Source organism: Anopheles moucheti, chromosome 2 (genome assembly GCF_943734755.1).
Source record: "Anopheles moucheti chromosome 2, idAnoMoucSN_F20_07, whole genome shotgun sequence".
In the NCBI taxonomy this organism is placed as follows: Eukaryota; Metazoa; Arthropoda; class Insecta; order Diptera; family Culicidae; genus Anopheles; species Anopheles moucheti.
The window spans coordinates 79,491,705-79,512,738 of NC_069140.1; the positions used below are offsets into that span (position 1 = coordinate 79,491,705).

At 43.4% G+C, this 21,034-nt stretch overlaps 7 protein-coding genes across 10 annotated transcripts; all 7 read right to left on the reverse strand.

Annotated features, from left to right (window-relative positions):
• Window positions 1-576: 576 nt before the first annotated feature.
• Window positions 577-4,502, reverse strand: LOC128309174 (adult enhancer factor 1-like). 3 transcript variants are annotated; one of them, XM_053045576.1, is made up of 4 exons: window positions 4,360-4,502; window positions 3,543-4,149; window positions 3,216-3,447; window positions 577-2,080 (listed from the first exon to the last, which is right to left on the reverse strand). In XM_053045576.1, the coding sequence occupies exons 1-4, from the start codon at window positions 4,365-4,367 to the stop codon at window positions 1,641-1,643; spliced, it is 1,287 nt and encodes a 428-aa protein (XP_052901536.1). In that variant the 5' UTR covers window positions 4,368-4,502; the 3' UTR covers window positions 577-1,640. The 3 variants fall into 3 exon arrangements, with proteins under 3 accessions (XP_052901536.1, XP_052901534.1, XP_052901529.1); XM_053045574.1 differs by having other exon boundaries at window positions 3,216-3,441; window positions 3,528-4,149; XM_053045569.1 differs by having other exon boundaries at window positions 3,528-4,149.
• Window positions 4,503-4,775: 273 nt separating this feature from the next.
• Window positions 4,776-6,786, reverse strand: LOC128297624 (inactive CLIP domain-containing serine protease A8-like). Its single transcript, XM_053033305.1, has 5 exons — window positions 6,667-6,786; window positions 6,437-6,601; window positions 6,208-6,360; window positions 5,882-6,112; window positions 4,776-5,812 (listed from the first exon to the last, which is right to left on the reverse strand). The coding sequence occupies exons 1-5, from the start codon at window positions 6,748-6,750 to the stop codon at window positions 5,291-5,293; spliced, it is 1,155 nt and encodes a 384-aa protein (XP_052889265.1). The 5' UTR covers window positions 6,751-6,786; the 3' UTR covers window positions 4,776-5,290.
• A 228-nt stretch (window positions 6,787-7,014) lies between these two features.
• On the reverse strand, window positions 7,015-11,205 carry LOC128299719 (inactive CLIP domain-containing serine protease A28-like). The gene is made up of 3 exons (XM_053035761.1): window positions 11,127-11,205; window positions 10,756-11,061; window positions 7,015-7,563 (listed from the first exon to the last, which is right to left on the reverse strand). Exons 2-3 carry the CDS (start codon window positions 11,032-11,034, stop codon window positions 7,030-7,032), a joined length of 813 nt encoding a protein of 270 aa, XP_052891721.1. The 5' UTR covers window positions 11,035-11,061; window positions 11,127-11,205; the 3' UTR covers window positions 7,015-7,029.
• A 312-nt stretch (window positions 11,206-11,517) lies between these two features.
• Window positions 11,518-13,843, reverse strand: LOC128299715 (inactive CLIP domain-containing serine protease A28-like). 2 transcript variants are annotated; one of them, XM_053035757.1, is made up of 5 exons: window positions 13,719-13,843; window positions 13,513-13,653; window positions 12,874-13,074; window positions 12,513-12,815; window positions 11,518-12,449 (listed from the first exon to the last, which is right to left on the reverse strand). In XM_053035757.1, exons 1-5 carry the CDS (start codon window positions 13,803-13,805, stop codon window positions 11,928-11,930), a joined length of 1,254 nt encoding a protein of 417 aa, XP_052891717.1. In that variant the 5' UTR covers window positions 13,806-13,843; the 3' UTR covers window positions 11,518-11,927. The 2 variants fall into 2 exon arrangements, with proteins under 2 accessions (XP_052891717.1, XP_052891718.1); XM_053035758.1 differs by having other exon boundaries at window positions 11,524-12,449; window positions 13,222-13,653; window positions 13,714-13,842.
• A 184-nt stretch (window positions 13,844-14,027) lies between these two features.
• Window positions 14,028-14,975, reverse strand: LOC128299720 (inactive CLIP domain-containing serine protease A28-like; the record flags this gene model as incomplete). Its single annotated transcript, XM_053035762.1, has 2 exons — window positions 14,028-14,642; window positions 14,706-14,975. Coding segments are annotated over 2 exons (804 nt in total), but the record flags the coding sequence as incomplete, so codon positions are not given.
• Window positions 14,976-17,229: 2,254 nt separating this feature from the next.
• On the reverse strand, window positions 17,230-18,285 carry LOC128299717 (inactive CLIP domain-containing serine protease A28-like). Its single transcript, XM_053035760.1, has 3 exons — window positions 18,207-18,285; window positions 17,836-18,141; window positions 17,230-17,772 (listed from the first exon to the last, which is right to left on the reverse strand). Exons 2-3 carry the CDS (start codon window positions 18,112-18,114, stop codon window positions 17,239-17,241), a joined length of 813 nt encoding a protein of 270 aa, XP_052891720.1. The 5' UTR covers window positions 18,115-18,141; window positions 18,207-18,285; the 3' UTR covers window positions 17,230-17,238.
• A 312-nt stretch (window positions 18,286-18,597) lies between these two features.
• Window positions 18,598-20,923, reverse strand: LOC128299716 (inactive CLIP domain-containing serine protease A28-like). Its single transcript, XM_053035759.1, has 5 exons — window positions 20,799-20,923; window positions 20,593-20,733; window positions 19,954-20,154; window positions 19,593-19,895; window positions 18,598-19,529 (listed from the first exon to the last, which is right to left on the reverse strand). Exons 1-5 carry the CDS (start codon window positions 20,883-20,885, stop codon window positions 19,008-19,010), a joined length of 1,254 nt encoding a protein of 417 aa, XP_052891719.1. The 5' UTR covers window positions 20,886-20,923; the 3' UTR covers window positions 18,598-19,007.
• Between the last annotated feature and the right edge of the window lie 111 nt (window positions 20,924-21,034).

Consider the following 21,034-nt stretch of genomic DNA (forward strand, 5'->3'; position numbering starts at 1 on the left):
GAAGGCACCCAAACGAGTGAAATACGAAATGATTTCTCAAACAAGGAGCCTAAGACTTTCAGTATTTCTGTCACAAAATAGTCTGGGCTCTTAATAGCCTTCACGGATTTCAGTGCTTCGATAGCACTTAAGCTGCCAGAAAAAAATAAAATATTCGTCCGGAGGGCTAGCAATTATAATAAGTAAGGCGTAAAAGATTGCGGCGAGCTCCGCTACGTACACCGAGCATGGTTGGCGTAATTTTGAAGTATGCTTCGGATAGTGTGTTGTATACGCCAAAACCAATGCCGTGCTCTGATGAGGATCCGTCGCTATAAAATTGGTGTCTATTTAAATGGCCATACTTTTCCACAAAAATGCTGGGAATTTCCGTCCTGCGAAGACTGTCAGGGACAGACTTATTTTCCTCTCTCAACGAGGTATCTACATTTAAAAAAGGAACTACAAGACTCTGGTAAGCACAACGGTGCTGGTTATTGGCGCCAGATATTGAACCCAATGCACCCGCTAACCGATTCGATTCGGATACTGAAACAGATAAATCACTTCCCAACAGCACACTTATAGTTTCACATACAGCTCTCTACAATTGTTTTTGATTTTATTAATCAATATTACCATTCTGAATGCGCTTAATTGCTGCACCGCCACTACTGTGCTGCTGTGCCGTTCCGATTGTTTTTTACCTTGCCGGTCCATGTTAATTAATCTATATATATTTGCCATTCGATCGTGAAATGGCGCTGCCTGTTCCACTACTAACGGCTTTCCAGAAAAAGGGACGCTCTACCTCTACTGTAGGATGTGTATCAGATAGTTTATTCTTTTTTGTTAAACATTTCCGCTGGGACGAATTTCATCAGCGGAAGTGTTTGTTTTTTTTTTCTTGTTGGGATGATAAAGTGGAACGGACACGCGCGCAGCTATGTTTTGCTTGTTAATTATCGATCAATTTTGAAGCATTAATTTTGAAATTACAAGTTGATGATTACGACGAGCACACTGGGGGGAAAGAGGAAGGGGAATGGGATTATATGAAGTGTGGGAAGTAGTGGCAGCAGTTACAACGTACGGGGTTACAATAAATGTACATTTTTCTTGCGTTTATGCAGAGGCAGGGATGGAGACGGAAGTAATCGGAACAGAAATTGCTATATATCGCCTTAGATCCGGGGTGTTCCTCCGTCTGTAGCGGGATTGAAATTGTTTCGATGATAACATCGCTCTGGCATCTATTGGTTTATCTCGCTTCTGTTTTGCGTTTGTAACGATACTTTGAACTTTGTGCTAGTAACTAAAACATAAACGACGTATCATGTAAATTGTAAAGCAGAAGACGAAATAACATTCCACATTGCGCCTATTAACATCCACGTGCTTTTTCTCACTCCCACTCTTCATTCTATTCGAACTAGTTCGATCCGTTTATCTAACTGCAGACACGGAAACGCTATTTTGACTGCAAAATCTTGTCTACTTAGGGAAGAATGGGTGACTTCTTTAGTGTGTGAACACCACACAAAAATGCGACAAACGTAAACGTAGAGAAACAGAATAGTGGAGAAGTTGAGAAAAGGAACAGAAATTGTGAGGAACGAAGAAAACAAAACAGACATCAGGTTGGAAGCAAAGGATACGCTTTAGTTCGATTTGCTGTTGCAGAAATTCTTCTTGTGAATTTTCAAATGGTTCGCCTGGGCAAACGATTTGCCACACGCCTGGCACCGGTAGGTCAGCTCGGCCGTATGATGCGACGAGTAGTGTTCGGTCAGCTCGTTGAGATCGCTGTAGTTCTTGCCGCACATGCTGCAATCGAGCGGATTGTCCTTCTTGTGCACCTTCATGTGGTTCTTTATATGGCTCTGCTGGATGAACGACTTCTGGCAGATGTTGCACCGGTACGGACGCTCGCCGTTGTGTATGCGGATGTGGTAGATAAGGTTGATCTTCTGGATGAAGCTAATGCCACAGATCAGGCACTCGTGCGGCCGTTCGCCGGTGTGTATTTTCGTGTGGTTTGACAGGGCCGACGATTGTACGAACGCCTTGCCGCATGTTAAACATTTGAACGCACGCTCACCTAGGGCACACACACAAAGGGGGTTGGTTGAACATAAATGAAGGTGTAACTCAATTCCTGGGAAGGGATGATCTTCATTCAAGACAGCATTTTAAATTCTACCTTAGATACGCAAGAGAAACAGTGCTGGTGTGCTAATGGAAACAATTGTTCTACGAGGCATTGTTATTCATCGTTCATAGTTTAGAATTCTCTCAATGCGTCTTAATCATCACAAAGAGTAGATGTAGATAACGTATGCTTAGAAAAATGGACTAATTTTAACATAGCGATAAGAATAAACAATTAAAGATAACCGAATACAATTATTTTTGTCGTTGTCGAGGTTTGCCCTAAACAGTTCGGCACTTTGCAACTAAAGACCCTTACGAGGCATGGCGATCGTTATTTATTCTTAGTGATTCAGAAAGCAGCATTTCTCGAAAACATTCATTAGCTCCTTGCGATGCGACTGGTATTGTTTCACCGGTACTTCGTCACTGCTTGGCCAATGACGCTTAAAATTCTAGCGAGATCGCAGCAATTGCCAGTTTGCCTTCGATCTTCATCGTAGGATTCTATAACGCTTTACCGTGCTACCAGGGTATCTATGAATTCTGTTTGGGACATGCACCTTTCTTCAGATGGGAAAAAAAGAAAAATGCCAGATCGGCTCTTATCCTGAGCACAATATGTGCGTCTTTGCCTACCATTAAAATAAATCTTGATCCTATCCAGTTGCCTAACTTCTTCCGTACTGACTGTTACAAATTAACTGATAACGTTTGTCAAGTTTAGTCTTTGCACAATAGAATAACTACAAAAGACGAAACAATGCTAAATTCTCTACCAGGTATGAAAAATAACTAAAACCAGTCCATTTCTTTAATGCATACGTTACGTTTATACCGAAAGCTTGTGTTATTCTTTCAACTTTTTTACATTATCTTATGGTAGCTCCAAAACATTCGTTGGACAAAACAAGCATGACAAAACGTGGAATCTGAGCGTGTTCTGCACTATTTCAAATGTAAAATTTGGTTAGTAAATGTTGTTAACTTAAAAAAAATAATTGCAAACATCGTACACGGTACGAAACCTCCCTCGCCGATAAAATCCGCCCAAACCACCATCCCGCACACCCCCCGTCCCTTACCTGTGTGGATGCGCTTGTGGTTATGCAGCGTTGACTGATGTGCAAACACCTTGCCGCAAACGTCGCACCGGTGCGACAGTTCTGGCACGTGGATGCGCACATGGTAGTTCAGCTTGTACTTATCCTTGAAATACTTCCCGCACACATCGCACTGGTGTTCGCTGACCGCGTTGTAATCGTGATATTTGCGCTCCTTCTTACCCGGCGATTTAACCGTACGGATGAACTGTTCCTGCAATAAAGTAACCGTATGCCAACGAGACGGGAAAGAATGGAGCTTAACAACAAGACCAACACGAGCCACAAACAGACCTGGTTCCACCATACTTCGGGGATTTTCGTCACGGTGCGCACGTAGTTCTCCGTGTACTCTTCCTTCACCTTTACGATGAACCCTTCCGGTAGCTGCGGGATGACAATGTTCCGGTTCGCTTTGCCTTTCTTTTTCTTTTTACCCGTACCGGTGGTAGTGGTTGTTGTCGTCGTTGTCGTCGAGGCGGTAGTAACCGTAGAGGATTGTGCCTGAGGTGTTTGTTGTTGCTGCTGCGCTTGTTGGGTTTGCGATGATGGTGGTGCTGGTGGTGCCTGCTGCTGCTGTGGCTGTTGCTGCTGCTGCTGTTGCTGTTGCGATTGTTGCTGTTGCTGCTGATGTTGCTGTGCAAGCTGGGACTGCATCTGGGCAGAGAGATGTTGTTGCAGTCCTACCATCTGGGCCTGTTGCTGTAACTGCAGTACGTGCTGTTGATTATGCGTCTGGCCCTCCAGCGGATCAAATTCTTCCTTTTTCAAATTAACGATCATGCCGGGATGCGGAAAGCCGAGCAGCTGATGCTGGGACTGCTGCGGCAGTTGGTGATGCTGCTGATGGATTAGCGGCGGGCCAAGCTGATGCTGAAGGTAGATCCCTTCGCGTTTCACTTCATTTGGGATAAAGCTAAAAAGAGGAAGTTGGTTCGTAAGTTCATCGTGCGGCATCACCATTATGCATTCGACTGCAAAGGTATTTGAGCACAAGAAATTGAATCCTTTTTGGTCCATTCCGTAAGTCTAACCACCACCCGCCGTGTTACCCCCACTTCCCCACGCCAAAGGTATGGTCGCGTGCACCATCCAACCACACTTCCGTCCGCGCCGCATTACTTACAAATTCATTTTCACTCTCACGCACTGTACGGTTTCTAAACAACGTTTAATAGCATAATTTTGTGAACGTTCTCGTCCCGATTTTGCACTGCGTTACGCTTAACAACGACAACGAAAATAAAACAATAACATTTTCTACTTTTTTCTCGCTGACAGCACCACCTTAACGAAATAACTCAACACATCAATCATTTGACGAAAAATCCTCTTCATGCACCACTTAACGAACGTTCATTTTGACGAAACAAGCGTGTGCCTAAGGAGTGTGCACTTTGGGGCGGAGGAAAATTGTACCGATTTTATTCCAAAGTTTACACAATGGTCGATTGCAGTTTCGGGCAGTGTTTATTTGCATTTGATTGATTCGTGTTCGTTCGTTGAAAACGGAATGAAACAGGTAAATAAATTATGTAACTTTCTCAATCCAATTATAATCAATTCACAACAATGTTCACTTTGCGGTAACTCTGTCAGCCGGAAGCTTAGTGTTTATCATCACGGACTTTGGTATCCTTTATTGCAATGACACGGCGACTACATGAGGCCTTCAGAATTGGGTTGAGGGTAAATGCAACGAAAATTGCCGGAGGCTCTGACCGGTCCGCTTAAGGGTATCAGTTGCCAGCGTCATTCTCAAGGTAGTAGGACCACAACTTAAGCAGCAAAATTCGTAAGGACAATGCTGGATTATTTCTATGTTATTGCGAAACATGTGCGACATCGACTGACTGGACCAAGTGGAGATAAACCTGCCCAGCCAGCAGGGGTGAAAGAAAACAGTCCTGGATTGAGTTTCTTGGAAACGAATTGGTCCCCCGGTCATGTCAGTGCAACATGCTCATCTTTGTAGTGGCCTTAGAACCACTCTAGAGAAACACTTAAATGGAAAACTATTAACACGGACATTAAGTAAGTGATAGCAAAGGTCTACATTACTCATTTTCTGCTATCGTAGAATTAATCCACGTTACAAATTTAGCCACATTCACGTAAGCGCCTGGTACGTCCTGCTGGCCACAACTTAAGCCCCAAGAAACAATCCCCGCCAAAACGTACGATTCCGACTCTGTCGGGCAAAATAGACCAGATCCAGCATCTCCGTAGCACGTGTCTACGCCTTCGATGGCACCGGCACAAAGGAAGCTCCTGTGCAGCCGGAAGAATTCTCCCAATCGTGTCGCCGCAAACAGTTCCTTGCACCTTTTTCGTGGTATAACCGGTAGTTCTACGCGTTTCAAAGCAGTTACTTTCAGGGTTTTGGTTGTGTGCTTGTTGCCCCAACTAGTAGAGATGCACAGCTGGTCATCGAACAGATCGGACGGGCTGGGCAAACTGATTGGTCGGAGATGCGTATCGTAAAGCACATCTTGTTTCAGCTGCGCTAGCGCAATATCATTATGTAAGCTCTCACTCTGGAACTCGGGATGATGAATTGTGTTTCGTATTTCAATATTCTGAAAAGATAATACACGCATTATTGGTCTTTATGAAATACCGTACGTTAACGATTGCTAATAGTTCACCTGTTTTGGCAAGATTTTTCCCTGTACCATATTCCAGTATCCAAACCTGGCATGTAAATTGTTCTTCGACGTCAGGATATGCGCTGCCGTTAGCACAAATCTTGGATGTACAAGTGTTCCACCACCAAGGAACGTTTCCTCTTGCCAAATGGTAACAACCCACGGATATTCGCTATGCTTAACATATGTCTGGCTGTCCTCGACTTCATTACCAGTTTCATTTGGGTTAATCTGCAATATTTATTCTATTAGCTTCCAGAAGAGCTCGATACCGTAATGGTACCTTCTAGTACCATTGGTACTAGTCTTACCATATCAGCACGAACATTTTCATCATTGTTGCAGCATACTTCGTTATCACGGCACACATTATCATCACTATTTCGTAGCATAAGAATACCGCTACTCTGCGCAGTTGTTTCGACGTACGTTCCATTCGGACACAGATCTTTCAGTACACAGAAACCTACCTGACATTTCTACAAAGAGAGGACAAGTTTTAGAAAGCAATAATTTGCTTTTTCTCGATGTACGCCAGAGCGAATCACTGCTTACCTCATTAGTGTGAACAGTTGATTCATTTTTGCAGCACACTTTCCCATGCCGGCACACATTATCACGATTTCGAAGCACAATAATACCGCTAGTCTGCGCATTTGCCTCGTCGTATATTCCATATGGGCACTGATCTTTCCTTGCACAGAAACCTCCCGGACATTCCTACGAAAGGGATGTTATTGTTTTAGTACTAACGCTGCACGATCATTGTAGAGATAATACTTTACTTGCAGATCGTCCGGGTTATCGTTCACTACGCTTGAGATGATCAAGCAGCTATAGATCGCTAAAACGAAACCCCAACAATGCATGGTGTTTACGAAAAATGAAACCTTCCTGTCCGACGATTGTATTCCAACTGATCGATGAAGCTGAACCTGAGCGATGAAACTTCTCTTTAGCGATTCAATGCATAAGGTAAAAAATACGGAAAAGAAGAACCCGTATCGCATCTGTTAGTAATCAAAGACGGGGTTTCCCCGGTACGGAATCTACCCAAGGTCATAGTTCAATGAAGCAAGATTGCGACCAAGCGTCATTTATTTTAGCAAATGTAGTCTTAATAGTTCCGCTCATCCACTTCCGTCGATTTACAACTTAATACCAATATTTTTAGAATGTTTCGTGAGATATTCATTGATCCAATCTACGTAATGGTTCACTGCAACGTACACACCCGGTGCATTATGTCCTTCACATCCAATACCCCACGAAACAATCCCAGCAAGTACGAAAGCTCCCGTGTCAGTTTGGCACGCCAGTGGTGATCCTCCGTCACCTTTGCACATATCGACACCGGCTTCACCACCAGCACAGATGAAACCATGCCGAAGTAAAAAGAATGGTCCAAGTTTAGCAAGGCGCAGCATCCGGTTACACTCGTCGTTGGCAATAACCGGAAGCGTTATTTTCTTCATCACGTTCGCGTACACTCCACGCTGCTCGCCCCAACCGTTGGAGATACAACGTTTGCCTACGAACTGATCATTAGGTTGCGGCAGACATATTGGTTGAATATGCTTTTGGTATTGCACGCTTTCCGCAAGCCATAACAGGGCTATATCGTTCTGTATGGGTATGTGCACATAGTCGGGATGTTTGATGATCTCCGTGACGCTGATATCCTGTAGAAGAAAACATGTCAGAAGTGTCCACTAACAATAATATCTTAGTGCTTAGCTTATTACCTTGTGCGGATATGGTTCCTTTGTGGTGCTAATGTCCCATTCGCCGAAACGTGCGATCAACTTCGATTTGCCATCCGTATTGTGAGCCGTTGTTACCACAAACCGAGGATGAATCAAAGTACCGCCACAGACAAAGTTATTACTCGCCGGGGATGATTTTTGTTTTTGATTTTTGTGTTCACCTCTCATTATGTAAACTACCCAAGGGAATTCGCCATACTGTGCCAAGGAGTCATTATTGTTGAGTATGTCTACTTCCAATCCGTTTTCATTAAACGCAAAATCACATACACACGCAAAATCACGGTACGCGATCCACGCCCTCCATCGCGCGTATACGGATATCGCAACGCACCAACACATTCAAAGCGACCGACCGACAACGCGTGTGTCGACAGGTACCTGTGTACTGTGCTCGCGTCTGCCGACTTAGAGTCAAATTTTGTCCTTGCAGCTTACGCGCCTTGCAGCTCAGCATATTCGGCTCGAAGCCCACATATTCAACCTCTCATTTAAAGCGTCTAACTGACTGGCGTGTGTGGATTTTTGCATTTAATCGTACTTAAATTATTATTTATTAAATTATTAACCATCGGTTATAAAGTATTGGCAACACTTTAACTAAACAATTGGAACACTTTTTCCTATGATATTTGAAGGACAAGCGCACAAATTCAATGATCAAAACTAGGTATAATTTGATACATTCGAAGACATTGCTTTGTGGCGATCGGTAACACACGGGAGTATTTAACAATAGCAGGAAAAGTTTAAGTGTTAGATACATACATTGTTCTACAAAGTGGTTAAGAATAAGAAATGTAGGTTTTCTATACATATCAGTTGTGATTTTTCCACAATTTTTACATATTTTTGAGAATAACTAGAAAAGTAGCAGAGATAGATAAAAATGATGTTCTACAAAAATGTAAAGAATAAAATAATACATCTTTCTATGGTGTTTGAAAAGTTCTAAAACTTATACCAAAATTTTTTTTTCATTATTTTTCAATGCAAAAATTATTTCAAAATGCCTTAAATTTTATGTTTTATTTAAAAACAGCCAATCGCCAAGCCATTTGAATGTTTTTCAAAATTTTCAATGACAAAAATCCTTCCCGTTAGGCTTTGTTTATAAACCGTTAGCAACGCACGTGAGCCAAGCTACTCGCGCGACCCTGAAGGATGTACCTATTGCTGCTGCTCGACCGACTTAATCCAATATTCTCTTTCATTACAGCACTATCGCCACGCAAATAGTATGGGGAAAAAGAGTATCATTCTCTGATAACGGCTCTCACGAGAGAGCCAGAGAGTGGTGCTAGTACCCCCACCCCCCTTTTTTTCCATAGAATCATATTTTTGCTACGACCCGGCGTAGGTCCACACGCTGCAAAAGCCGCCGGGCGACTGAAGCGGGCGTGGTTACGCGCCGCTTTATATACCATCGCGGTGAGAGTGTGTGCGTGAAGGTCGAAGTTCGTATTCCTGTCGGTTGTCTACTCGAAACCGAGTAGACTCAAAACTTGACAATGAGAACAAAAGAAACTCGACCAAGAGACTGCCTTTGTATGACTGGGTTGTAAAACAGCGTACCCTCTTAAAGCATCTCTTGATAAGCCAAGTTGTGAATTTCCCGGTACGAAATCTACCCAAGGTCATTGTGTAGGATTGCGCCCTACGCTGATTAATTTGAGAATTCAAGAGGTGAATCCTCCAAGGGGGTCAAAAATAACAGCTTGATTTTTAACTCATCGGAGAGCGCTACCAAGTGTCTAATGTTCGCTACCCGTTTCCAGGACTTGCTTTAGATCTGACAGCTGGATGGTTAAAGGATGTTGCGAGCAACGGTTCATTTGAACCAACAGCAGCCCGTTCAGTAGGTTTACGCTAGGTGGCGCTCGCGTAGCAGGATCGTGCGCTCTTCTCACGTATTCCCGTTCTGGGAAAACGGGAGAGAATGCCGATAAAAGCAGCGCGCAGGGACAGCTAGGGTCTTTTTCGATACCAGCTTAGGCAAAGGATAGAAGTTTTTTTAACCCTCTTCCCTCTCTTAACCTAACACGAGAGATACACTCTCCTTTAGAATAAAAGTGTTAAAAGAAGCTATTAGTGTCGCCTTTGCGGTAGAAAAGCGGTCGCTGGACGCGACCTTTGTTGCTGGACGCAACAAAGGATAAACTCCAAAATCTGCCTGTTGACTCATTCGTTTATTGAAATGCTATGGGTAGACACCACCCATGGTCTATTAGCGACGTTTAATCATTTCAACCTAACAATTTCTAAATTCGCCATTTTGTCCAATGACCAAAGGTAATCCTGTCCTAGTAGTTCATATTCCTATTCCTAGGTGGCGCTAATCGTCTCGTTTTATGGCCTACCTTTAGGCGCTTTGTCTATCCTAAATAGCCTACCTTCTAGGCGCTTTATCTATCCTAAACAGTCATAGTTCAATGAAGCAAGATTGCGACCAAGCATCATTTATTGTAGCAAATGTAGTCTTAATAATTCCGCTCATCCACTTCCTTCGATTTACAACTTAATACCAATATTTTTAGAATGTTTCGTGAGATATTCGTTGATCCAATCTACGTAATGGTTCACTGCAACGTACACACCCGGTGCATTATGTCCTTCACATCCAATACCCCAAGAAACAATCCCAGCAAGTACGAAAGCTCCCGTGTCAGTTTGGCACGCCAGTGGTGATCCTCCGTCACCTTTGCACATATCGACACCGGCTTCACCACCAGCACAGATGAAACCATGCCGAAGAAAAAAGAATGGTCCAAGTTTAGCAAGGCGCAGCATCCGGTTACACTCGTCGTTGGCAATAACCGGAAGCGTTATTTTCTTCATCACGTTCGCGTACACTCCACGCTGCTTGCCCCATCCGTTGGAGATACAACGTTTGGCTACGAACTGATCATTAGGTTGCGGCAGACATATTGGTTGAATATGCTTTTGGTATTGCACGCTTTCCGCAAGCCATAACAGAGCTATATCGTTCTGTATGGGGTTGTACACATAGTCGGGATGTTTGATGATCTCCGTGACTCTGATATCCTGTGGAAGAAAACATGTCAGAAGTGTCCACTAACAATAATATCTTATTGCTTGGCTTATTACCTTGTGTGGGTATGGTTCCTTTGTGGTGCTAATGTCCCATTCGCCGAAACGTGCGATCAAATTCGATTTGCCATCCGTATTGTGAGCCGTTGTTACCACAAACCGAGGATGAATCAAAGTACCGCCACAGACAAAGTTACTACTCGCAGGGGATGGATTTTGTTTTTCACCACTCATTATGTAAACCACCCAAGGGAATTCGCCATACTGTGCCAAGGAGTCATTATTGTTGAGTATGTCTATTTCCAATCCGTTTTCATTAAACTGTCCGCATTCCATGTTGAGCGCAGGTATTTCAATATCTTCCTAAAAAAGCAGTTGTTAGGACGGTTTAGTTAACTCTTCTTCAGTTTTATCAATCATCCTCTTACGCCACTGTCCGCTGGATCAGTCGGAGACGTCACCGGATCTGGTTCGAAATTTAAGACACTTGCTTCCTCATTGACATAGACTTCCTCAGCCTGGCACCCTTTGTTTCCTTCAACAGGTAACGGAATATGATTTTCCTTCTCATGTTTGCCGTCGTACATTCCATTTGGACACAAATCTTTCTGCGCACAGTGGCCTCCCGAACATTTCTGCGAAAAAATGATATTGTTTTCGAATGAACTCTGCAAGATCATTTATGAATCTTTACTTTACTTTCAGATCATTCGAATAAATCGAGTTCGCTACACTTGAGATAATCATACAGCTGTAGATCACTAGTCGAAAGTCCCAACAAAACATTATAGCACCGACGGTTTCTCGATCGTTCACGTTTGACGATTGTATTCGACTGATCGCGGCAGCTTTAAAAGCATGGACGACATAGCTGTTCAGTACATGTTTACTGTTATTGTAAAACAGCGTACCCTCTTAAAGCATCTCTTGATAAGCCAAGTTGTGAATTTCCCGGTACGAAATCTACCCAAGGTCATAGATCATGGAGAACGAGAAGCGAGATTGCACAGCGCATCTTTTACTTTCCAATATATATTCCTAACGGAGCTGCTCATTTTCATGTTTTACATCCTAATATCTGTTATATTTCGGACACTTTAATACACGGATGTACGGTCGCCGGGGTTACAATTGCAACCACTTATATTTGAGCGCACACATTACCACTCGCTCCCAACATCTTGACGTGTTACGTCAATTGCGTAGCGTCTACACGACTGCCTAGCTGCTCACAAAACAATATCCATATCTATAAGATGTTCATTGATCCAATCTACGTAATGGTTCACTGCAACGTACACACCCGGTGCATTATGCCCCCCGCATCCTATGCCCCACGAAACAATCCCAGCAAGTACGAAAGATCCCGTGTCAGTTTCACACGCGAGTGGTGATCCTCCGTCGCCTTTGCACATATCGACACCGGCTTCACCACCAGCACAGATGAAACCATCCCGGAGATCATAGAATGGTCCAAGCCCAGCAAAGCGCAGCATACGGGTACACTTGTTCTTGGCAATAACTGGAAGCGTTATTTTCTTCATCACGTTCGCGTACACTCCACGCTGCTCGCCCCAGCCGTTGGAGATGCAACTTTCGCCTACGAACTGATCATTAGGTTGCGGCAGACATATTGGTTGAATATGCTTGTGGTATTGTACGCTTTCCGCAAGCTTTAACAGTGCAATATCGTTCTGTATGGGGTTGTGCACATAGTCGGGATGTTTGATGATCTCCGTGACGCTGATATCCTGTAGAAGAAAACATGTCATAAGTGTCCACTAACAATAATATCTTAGTGCTTGGCATATTACCTTGTGTGGGTATGGTTCGTTTGTGGTGCTAATGTCCCATTCGCCGAAACGTGCGATCAAATTCGATTTGCCATCCGTATTGTGAGCCGTTGTTACCACAAACCGAGGATGAATCAAAGTACCGCCACAGACAAAGTTACTATGCGCCGGGGATGATTTTTGTTTTTCACCTCTCATTATGTAAACCACCCAAGGGAATTCGGCATACTGTGCCAAGGAGTCATTATGATGCAGTTGATAGTGCAATCCATCATTGTTAAACTGTCCGCATTCAATGTTATTCGGAAGTATTTCAGGCTTGTTCTAAAATAGCAACCATTACAAACAGTACACAGGAAATCCATGGCTTATGATTACTTACCCAACTGTCAAGTGGATTAACTGTTGCAGTGGCTTGATAATCACAACATTTTAGTAAATAATCTGCGCACGAGTCGATATCATCTATGTCAAGCCCCACGCGCAATCCAACGAGCTGAGTACTCTGGGCAAGTGTTGGATCATCAATATACGTGCCGTCAGGACATAGGTGCTTCGCAATGCAATATCCACCGGGACATGGCTAACCAAAGAGAAAGTAAAGAAGCAACATAAAAACAATTAATATTTCCCCTTGTGGCGTTGGAATTCATGAGGTGATCGTGTACGGGTGATTACACATGAATGTGTAACGCTTATAACGCTTAGGTTGTAATGCTTATCGGTTTACCATATATGTATATTAAATATTTATATGTTTTATACTTATTCGTTTCAGTGTAACAATACTGGTTAACCGGAGGATAACTCATAAGCTGTTGCTATGACCGTGACGCGAACCCGACTCCTTTATCCCTTCGATCGGCATCGAGATAACGAGCTCGGTCCATTCTTGGAATAACGGGCACTCGTGCTCATCAACCAACGAGAGATCACTCACGCGGTGAGCGCACGTGAGAGCCCCGCTGCGTAACGTATGTAATACATATGATAAAAAAATATTAGGCAGGACTTCTCTCACATTTTTGCAGCACACTTTCCCATGCCGGCACACATTATCACGAAATCGAAGCACAATAATACCGCTAGTCTGCGCATTTGCTTGGTCGTATATTCCATATGGGCACTCATCTTTCCTTGCACAGAAACCTCCCGGACATTCCTACGAAAGGGATGCTATTGTTTGAGTATTAACGCTGCACGATCATTTTAGAGGTACTACCTTACTTGCAGATCAAACGGGTCGTAGCGGTTCGCTACGCATGCGATGATCAAGCAGCTGCAGATCACTAAAAGAGCGTCCCAACAAGGCATTGCAGTTGCGAATGTGATGCCTTCTCGTCTGAACACTGTACATCGACTACCCGAGAAAGCTTAAACAGCATCAATTTAGCATTTCAATACACGCATAATGCAAAGAAAGGAAAGATCAGGAAACGTAACACGTAATCTCTTGATAAGCAAAGCCGGGGATTCCCCGGTACGAAATCTACCCTAGGTCATAAGTCAATGTGAACGGAAGGGAAGCAAGATTACGTGTTGCAAGCAAATGTCCAAGCATCATTTATTGTTTTCTAAATGTAATCCTAACAGATCCGCCCGTTCGCTTCTTGCGTTTTACAGTGTAATATCAAATTCTAAACTATGGCCTGTGATGATTTCGTTGATCCAATCTACGTACTGGTTCACAGCAACGTACATGCCGGGCAATTCATGGCCTCCACATCCAATACCCCACGAAACAATTCCAGCCAGCACGAACGTGCCACTTTCGGTTTGGCACGCGAGTGGTGATCCTCCGTCGCCTTTGCACATATCGACACCGGCTTCACCACCAGCACAGATGAAACCCTCCCGGAGATTATAGAATGGTCCAAGCCCAGCAAAGCGCAGCATACGGGTACACTCCTTGTTGGTAATAACCGGAAGCGTTATTTTCTTCATCACGTTCGCGTACACTCCACGCTGCTCGCCCCAACCGTTGGAGATGCAACTTTCGCCTACGAACTGATCATTAGGTTGCGGCAGACATATTGGTTGAATATGCTTGTGGTATTGTACGTTTTCCTCCAGCAACAACAGTGCAATATCGTTCTGTATGGGGTTGTGCACATAGTCGGGATGTTTGATGATCTCCGTGACGCTGATATCCTGTAGAAGAAAACATGTCAGAAGTGTCCACTAACAATAATATCTTAGTGCTTAGCTTATTACCTTGTGCGGATATGGTTCCTTTGTGGTGCTAATGTCCCATTCGCCGAAACGTGCGATCAACTTCGATTTGCCATCCGTATTGTGAGCCGTTGTTACCACAAACCGAGGATGAATCAAAGTACCGCCACAGACAAAGTTATTACTCGCCGGGGATGATTTTTGTTTTTGATTTTTGTGTTCACCTCTCATTATGTAAACTACCCAAGGGAATTCGCCATACTGTGCCAAGGAGTCATTATTGTTGAGTATGTCTACTTCCAATCCGTTTTCATTAAACGCAAAATCACATACACACGCAAAATCACGGTACGCGATCCACGCCCTCCATCGCGCGTATACGGATATCGCAACGCACCAACACATTCAAAGCGACCGACCGACAACGCGTGTGTCGACAGGTACCTGTGTACTGTGCTCGCGTCTGCCGACTTAGAGTCAAATTTTGTCCTTGCAGCTTACGCGCCTTGCAGCTCAGCATATTCGGCTCGAAGCCCACATATTCAACCTCTCATTTAAAGCGTCTAACTGACTGGCGTGTGTGGATTTTTGCATTTAATCGTACTTAAATTATTATTTATTAAATTATTAACCATCGGTTATAAAGTATTGGCAACACTTTAACTAAACAATTGGAACACTTTTTCCTATGATATTTGAAGGACAAGCGCACAAATTCAATGATCAAAACTAGGTATAATTTGATACATTCGAAGACATTGCTTTGTGGCGATCGGTAACACACGGGAGTATTTAACAATAGCAGGAAAAGTTTAAGTGTTAGATACATAAATTGTTCTACAAAGTGGTTAAGAATAAGAAATGTAGGTTTTCTATACATATCAGTTGTGATTTTTCCACAATTTTTACATATTTTTGAGAATAACTAGAAAAGTAGCAGAGATAGATAAAAATGATGTTCTACAAAAATGTAAAGAATAAAATAATACATCTTTCTATGGTGTTTGAAAAGTTCTAAAACTTATACCAAAATTTTTTTTTCATTATTTTTCAATGCAAAAATTATTTCAAAATGCCTTAAATTTTATGTTTTATTTAAAAACAGCCAATCGCCAAGCCATTTGAATGTTTTTCAAAATTTTCAATGACAAAAATCCTTCCCGTTAGGCTTTGTTTATAAACCGTTAGCAACGCACGTGAGCCAAGCTACTCGCGCGACCCTGAAGGATGTACCTATTGCTGCTGCTCGACCGACTTAATCCAATATTCTCTTTCATTACAGCACTATCGCCACGCAAATAGTATGGGGAAAAAGAGTATCATTCTCTGATAACGGCTCTCACGAGAGAGCCAGAGAGTGGTGCTAGTACCCCCACCCCCCTTTTTTTCCATAGAATCATATTTTTGCTACGACCCGGCGTAGGTCCACACGCTGCAAAAGCCGCCGGGCGACTGAAGCGGGCGTGGTTACGCGCCGCTTTATATACCATCGCGGTGAGAGTGTGTGCGTGAAGGTCGAAGTTCGTATTCCTGTCGGTTGTCTACTCGAAACCGAGTAGACTCAAAACTTGACAATGAGAACAAAAGAAACTCGACCAAGAGACTGCCTTTGTATGACTGGGTTGTAAAACAGCGTACCCTCTTAAAGCATCTCTTGATAAGCCAAGTTGTGAATTTCCCGGTACGAAATCTACCCAAGGTCATTGTGTAGGATTGCGCCCTACGCTGATTAATTTGAGAATTCAAGAGGTGAATCCTCCAAGGGGGTCAAAAATAACAGCTTGATTTTTAACTCATCGGAGAGCGCTACCAAGTGTCTAATGTTCGCTACCCGTTTCCAGGACTTGCATTAGATCTGACAGCTGGATGGTTAAAGGATGTTGCGAGCAACGGTTCATTTGAACCAACAGCAGCCCGTTCAGTAGGTTTACGCTAGGTGGCGCTCGCGTAGCAGGATCGTGCGCTCTTCTCACGTATTCCCGTTCTGGGAAAACGGGAGAGAATGCCGATAAAAGCAGCGCGCAGGGACAGCTAGGGTCTTTTTCGATACCAGCTTAGGCAAAGGATAGAAGTTTTTTTAACCCTCTTCCCTCTCTTAACCTAACACGAGAGATACACTCTCCTTTAGAATAAAAGTGTTAAAAGAAGCTATTAGTGTCGCCTTTGCGGTAGAAAAGCGGTCGCTGGACGCGACCTTTGTTGCTGGACGCAACAAAGGATAAACTCCAAAATCTGCCTGTTGACTCATTCGTTTAAATGAAATGCTATGGGTAGACACCACCCATGGTCTATTAGCGACGTTTAATCATTTCAACCTAACAATTTCTAAATTCGCCATTTTGTCCAATGACCAAAGGTAATCCTGTCCTAGTAGTTCATATTCCTATTCCTAGGTGGCGCTAATCGTCTCGTTTTATGGCCTACCTTTAGGCGCTTTGTCTATCCTAAATAGCCTACCTTCTAGGCGCTTTATCTATCCTAAACAGTCATAGTTCAATGAAGCAAGATTGCGACCAAGCATCATTTATTTTAGCAAATGTAGTCTTAATAATTCCGCTCATCCACTTCCTTCGATTTACAACTTAATACCAATATTTTTAGAATGTTTCGTGAGATATTCGTTGATCCAATCTACGTAATGGTTCACTGCAACGTACACACCCGGTGCATTATGTCCTTCACATCCAATACCCCAAGAAACAATCCCAGCAAGTACGAAAGCTCCCGTGTCAGTTTGGCACGCCAGTGGTGATCCTCCGTCACCTTTGCACATATCGACACCGGCTTCACCACCAGCACAGATGAAACCATGCCGAAGAAAAAAGAATGGTCCAAGTTTAGCAAGGCGCAGCATACGGGTACACTCGTTGTTGGTAATAACCGGAAGCGTTATTTTCTTCATCACGTTCGCGTACACTCCACGCTGCTTGCCCCATCCGTTGGAGATACAACGTTTGGCTACGAACTGATCATTAGGTTGCGGCAGACATATTGGTTGAATATGCTTTTGGTATTGCACGCTTTCCGCAAGCCATAACAGAGCTATATCGTTCTGTATGGGGTTGTACACATAGTCGGGATGTTTGATGATCTCCGTGACTCTGATATCCTGTGGAAGAAAACATGTCAGAAGTGTCCACTAACAATAATATCTTATTGCTTGGCTTATTACCTTGTGTGGGTATGGTTCCTTTGTGGTGCTAATGTCCCATTCGCCGAAACGTGCGATCAAATTCGATTTGCCATCCGTATTGTGAGCCGTTGTTACCACAAACCGAGGATGAATCAAAGTACCGCCACAGACAAAGTTACTACTCGCAGGGGATGGATTTTGTTTTTCACCACTCATTATGTAAACCACCCAAGGGAATTCGCCATACTGTGCCAAGGAGTCATTATTGTTGAGTATGTCTATTTCCAATCCGTTTTCATTAAACTGTCCGCATTCCATGTTGAGCGCAGGTATTTCAATATCTTCCTAAAAAAGCAGTTGTTAGGACGGTTTAGTTAACTCTTCTTCAGTTTTATCAATCATCCTCTTACGCCACTGTCCGCTGGATCAGTCGGAGACGTCACCGGATCTGGTTCGAAATTTAAGACACTTGCTTCCTCATTGACATAGACTTCCTCAGCCTGGCACCCTTTGTTTCCTTCAACAGGTAACGGAATATGATTTTCCTTCTCATGTTTGCCGTCGTACATTCCATTTGGACACAAATCTTTCTGCGCACAGTGGCCTCCCGAACATTTCTGCGAAAAAATGATATTGTTTTCGAATGAACTCTGCAAGATCATTTATGAATCTTTACTTTACTTTCAGATCATTCGAATAAATCGAGTTCGCTACACTTGAGATAATCATACAGCTGTAGATCACTAGTCGAAAGTCCCAACAAAACATTATAGCACCGACGGTTTCTCGATCGTTCACGTTTGACGATTGTATTCGACTGATCGCGGCAGCTTTAAAAGCATGGACGACATAGCTGTTCAGTACATGTTTACTGTTATTGTAAAACAGCGTACCCTCTTAAAGCATCTCTTGATAAGCCAAGTTGTGAATTTCCCGGTACGAAATCTACCCAAGGTCATAGATCATGGAGAACGAGAAGCGAGATTGCACAGCGCATCTTTTACTTTCCAATATATATTCCTAACGGAGCTGCTCATTTTCATGTTTTACATCCTAATATCTGTTATATTTCGGACACTTTAATACACGGATGTACGGTCGCCGGGGTTACAATTGCAACCACTTATATTTGAGCGCACACATTACCACTCGCTCCCAACATCTTGACGTGTTACGTCAATTGCGTAGCGTCTACACGACTGCCTAGCTGCTCACAAAACAATATCCATATCTATAAGATGTTCATTGATCCAATCTACGTAATGGTTCACTGCAACGTACACACCCGGTGCATTATGCCCCCCGCATCCTATGCCCCACGAAACAATCCCAGCAAGTACGAAAGATCCCGTGTCAGTTTCACACGCGAGTGGTGATCCTCCGTCGCCTTTGCACATATCGACACCGGCTTCACCACCAGCACAGATGAAACCATCCCGGAGATCATAGAATGGTCCAAGCCCAGCAAAGCGCAGCATACGGGTACACTTGTTCTTGGCAATAACTGGAAGCGTTATTTTCTTCATCACGTTCGCGTACACTCCACGCTGCTCGCCCCAGCCGTTGGAGATGCAACTTTCGCCTACGAACTGATCATTAGGTTGCGGCAGACATATTGGTTGAATATGCTTGTGGTATTGTACGCTTTCCGCAAGCTTTAACAGTGCAATATCGTTCTGTATGGGGTTGTGCACATAGTCGGGATGTTTGATGATCTCCGTGACGCTGATATCCTGTAGAAGAAAACATGTCATAAGTGTCCACTAACAATAATATCTTAGTGCTTGGCATATTACCTTGTGTGGGTATGGTTCGTTTGTGGTGCTAATGTCCCATTCGCCGAAACGTGCGATCAAATTCGATTTGCCATCCGTATTGTGAGCCGTTGTTACCACAAACCGAGGATGAATCAAAGTACCGCCACAGACAAAGTTACTATGCGCCGGGGATGATTTTTGTTTTTCACCTCTCATTATGTAAACCACCCAAGGGAATTCGGCATACTGTGCCAAGGAGTCATTATGATGCAGTTGATAGTGCAATCCATCATTGTTAAACTGTCCGCATTCAATGTTATTCGGAAGTATTTCAGGCTTGTTCTAAAATAGCAACCATTACAAACAGTACACAGGAAATCCATGGCTTATGATTACTTACCCAACTGTCAAGTGGATTAACTGTTGCAGTGGCTTGATAATCACAACATTTTAGTAAATAATCTGCGCACGAGTCGATATCATCTATGTCAAGCCCCACGCGCAATCCAACGAGCTGAGTACTCTGGGCAAGTGTTGGATCATCAATATACGTGCCGTCAGGACATAGGTGCTTCGCAATGCAATATCCACCGGGACATGGCTAACCAAAGAGAAAGTAAAGAAGCAACATAAAAACAATTAATATTTCCCCTTGTGGCGTTGGAATTCATGAGGTGATCGTGTACGGGTGATTACACATGAATGTGTAACGCTTATAACGCTTAGGTTGTAATGCTTATCGGTTTACCATATATGTATATTAAATATTTATATGTTTTATACTTATTCGTTTCAGTGTAACAATACTGGTTAACCGGAGGATAACTCATAAGCTGTTGCTATGACCGTGACGCGAACCCGACTCCTTTATCCCTTCGATCGGCATCGAGATAACGAGCTCGGTCCATTCTTGGAATAACGGGCACTCGTGCTCATCAACCAACGAGAGATCACTCACGCGGTGAGCGCACGTGAGAGCCCCGCTGCGTAACGTATGTAATACATATGATAAAAAAATATTAGGCAGGACTTCTCTCACATTTTTGCAGCACACTTTCCCATGCCGGCACACATTATCACGAAATCGAAGCACAATAATACCGCTAGTCTGCGCATTTGCTTGGTCGTATATTCCATATGGGCACTCATCTTTCCTTGCACAGAAACCTCCCGGACATTCCTACGAAAGGGATGCTATTGTTTGAGTATTAACGCTGCACGATCATTTTAGAGGTACTACCTTACTTGCAGATCAAACGGGTCGTAGCGGTTCGCTACGCATGCGATGATCAAGCAGCTGCAGATCACTAAAAGAGCGTCCCAACAAGGCATTGCAGTTGCGAATGTGATGCCTTCTCGTCTGAACACTGTACATCGACTACCCGAGAAAGCTTAAACAGCATCAATTTAGCATTTCAATACACGCATAATGCAAAGAAAGGAAAGATCAGGAAACGTAACACGTAATCTCTTGATAAGCA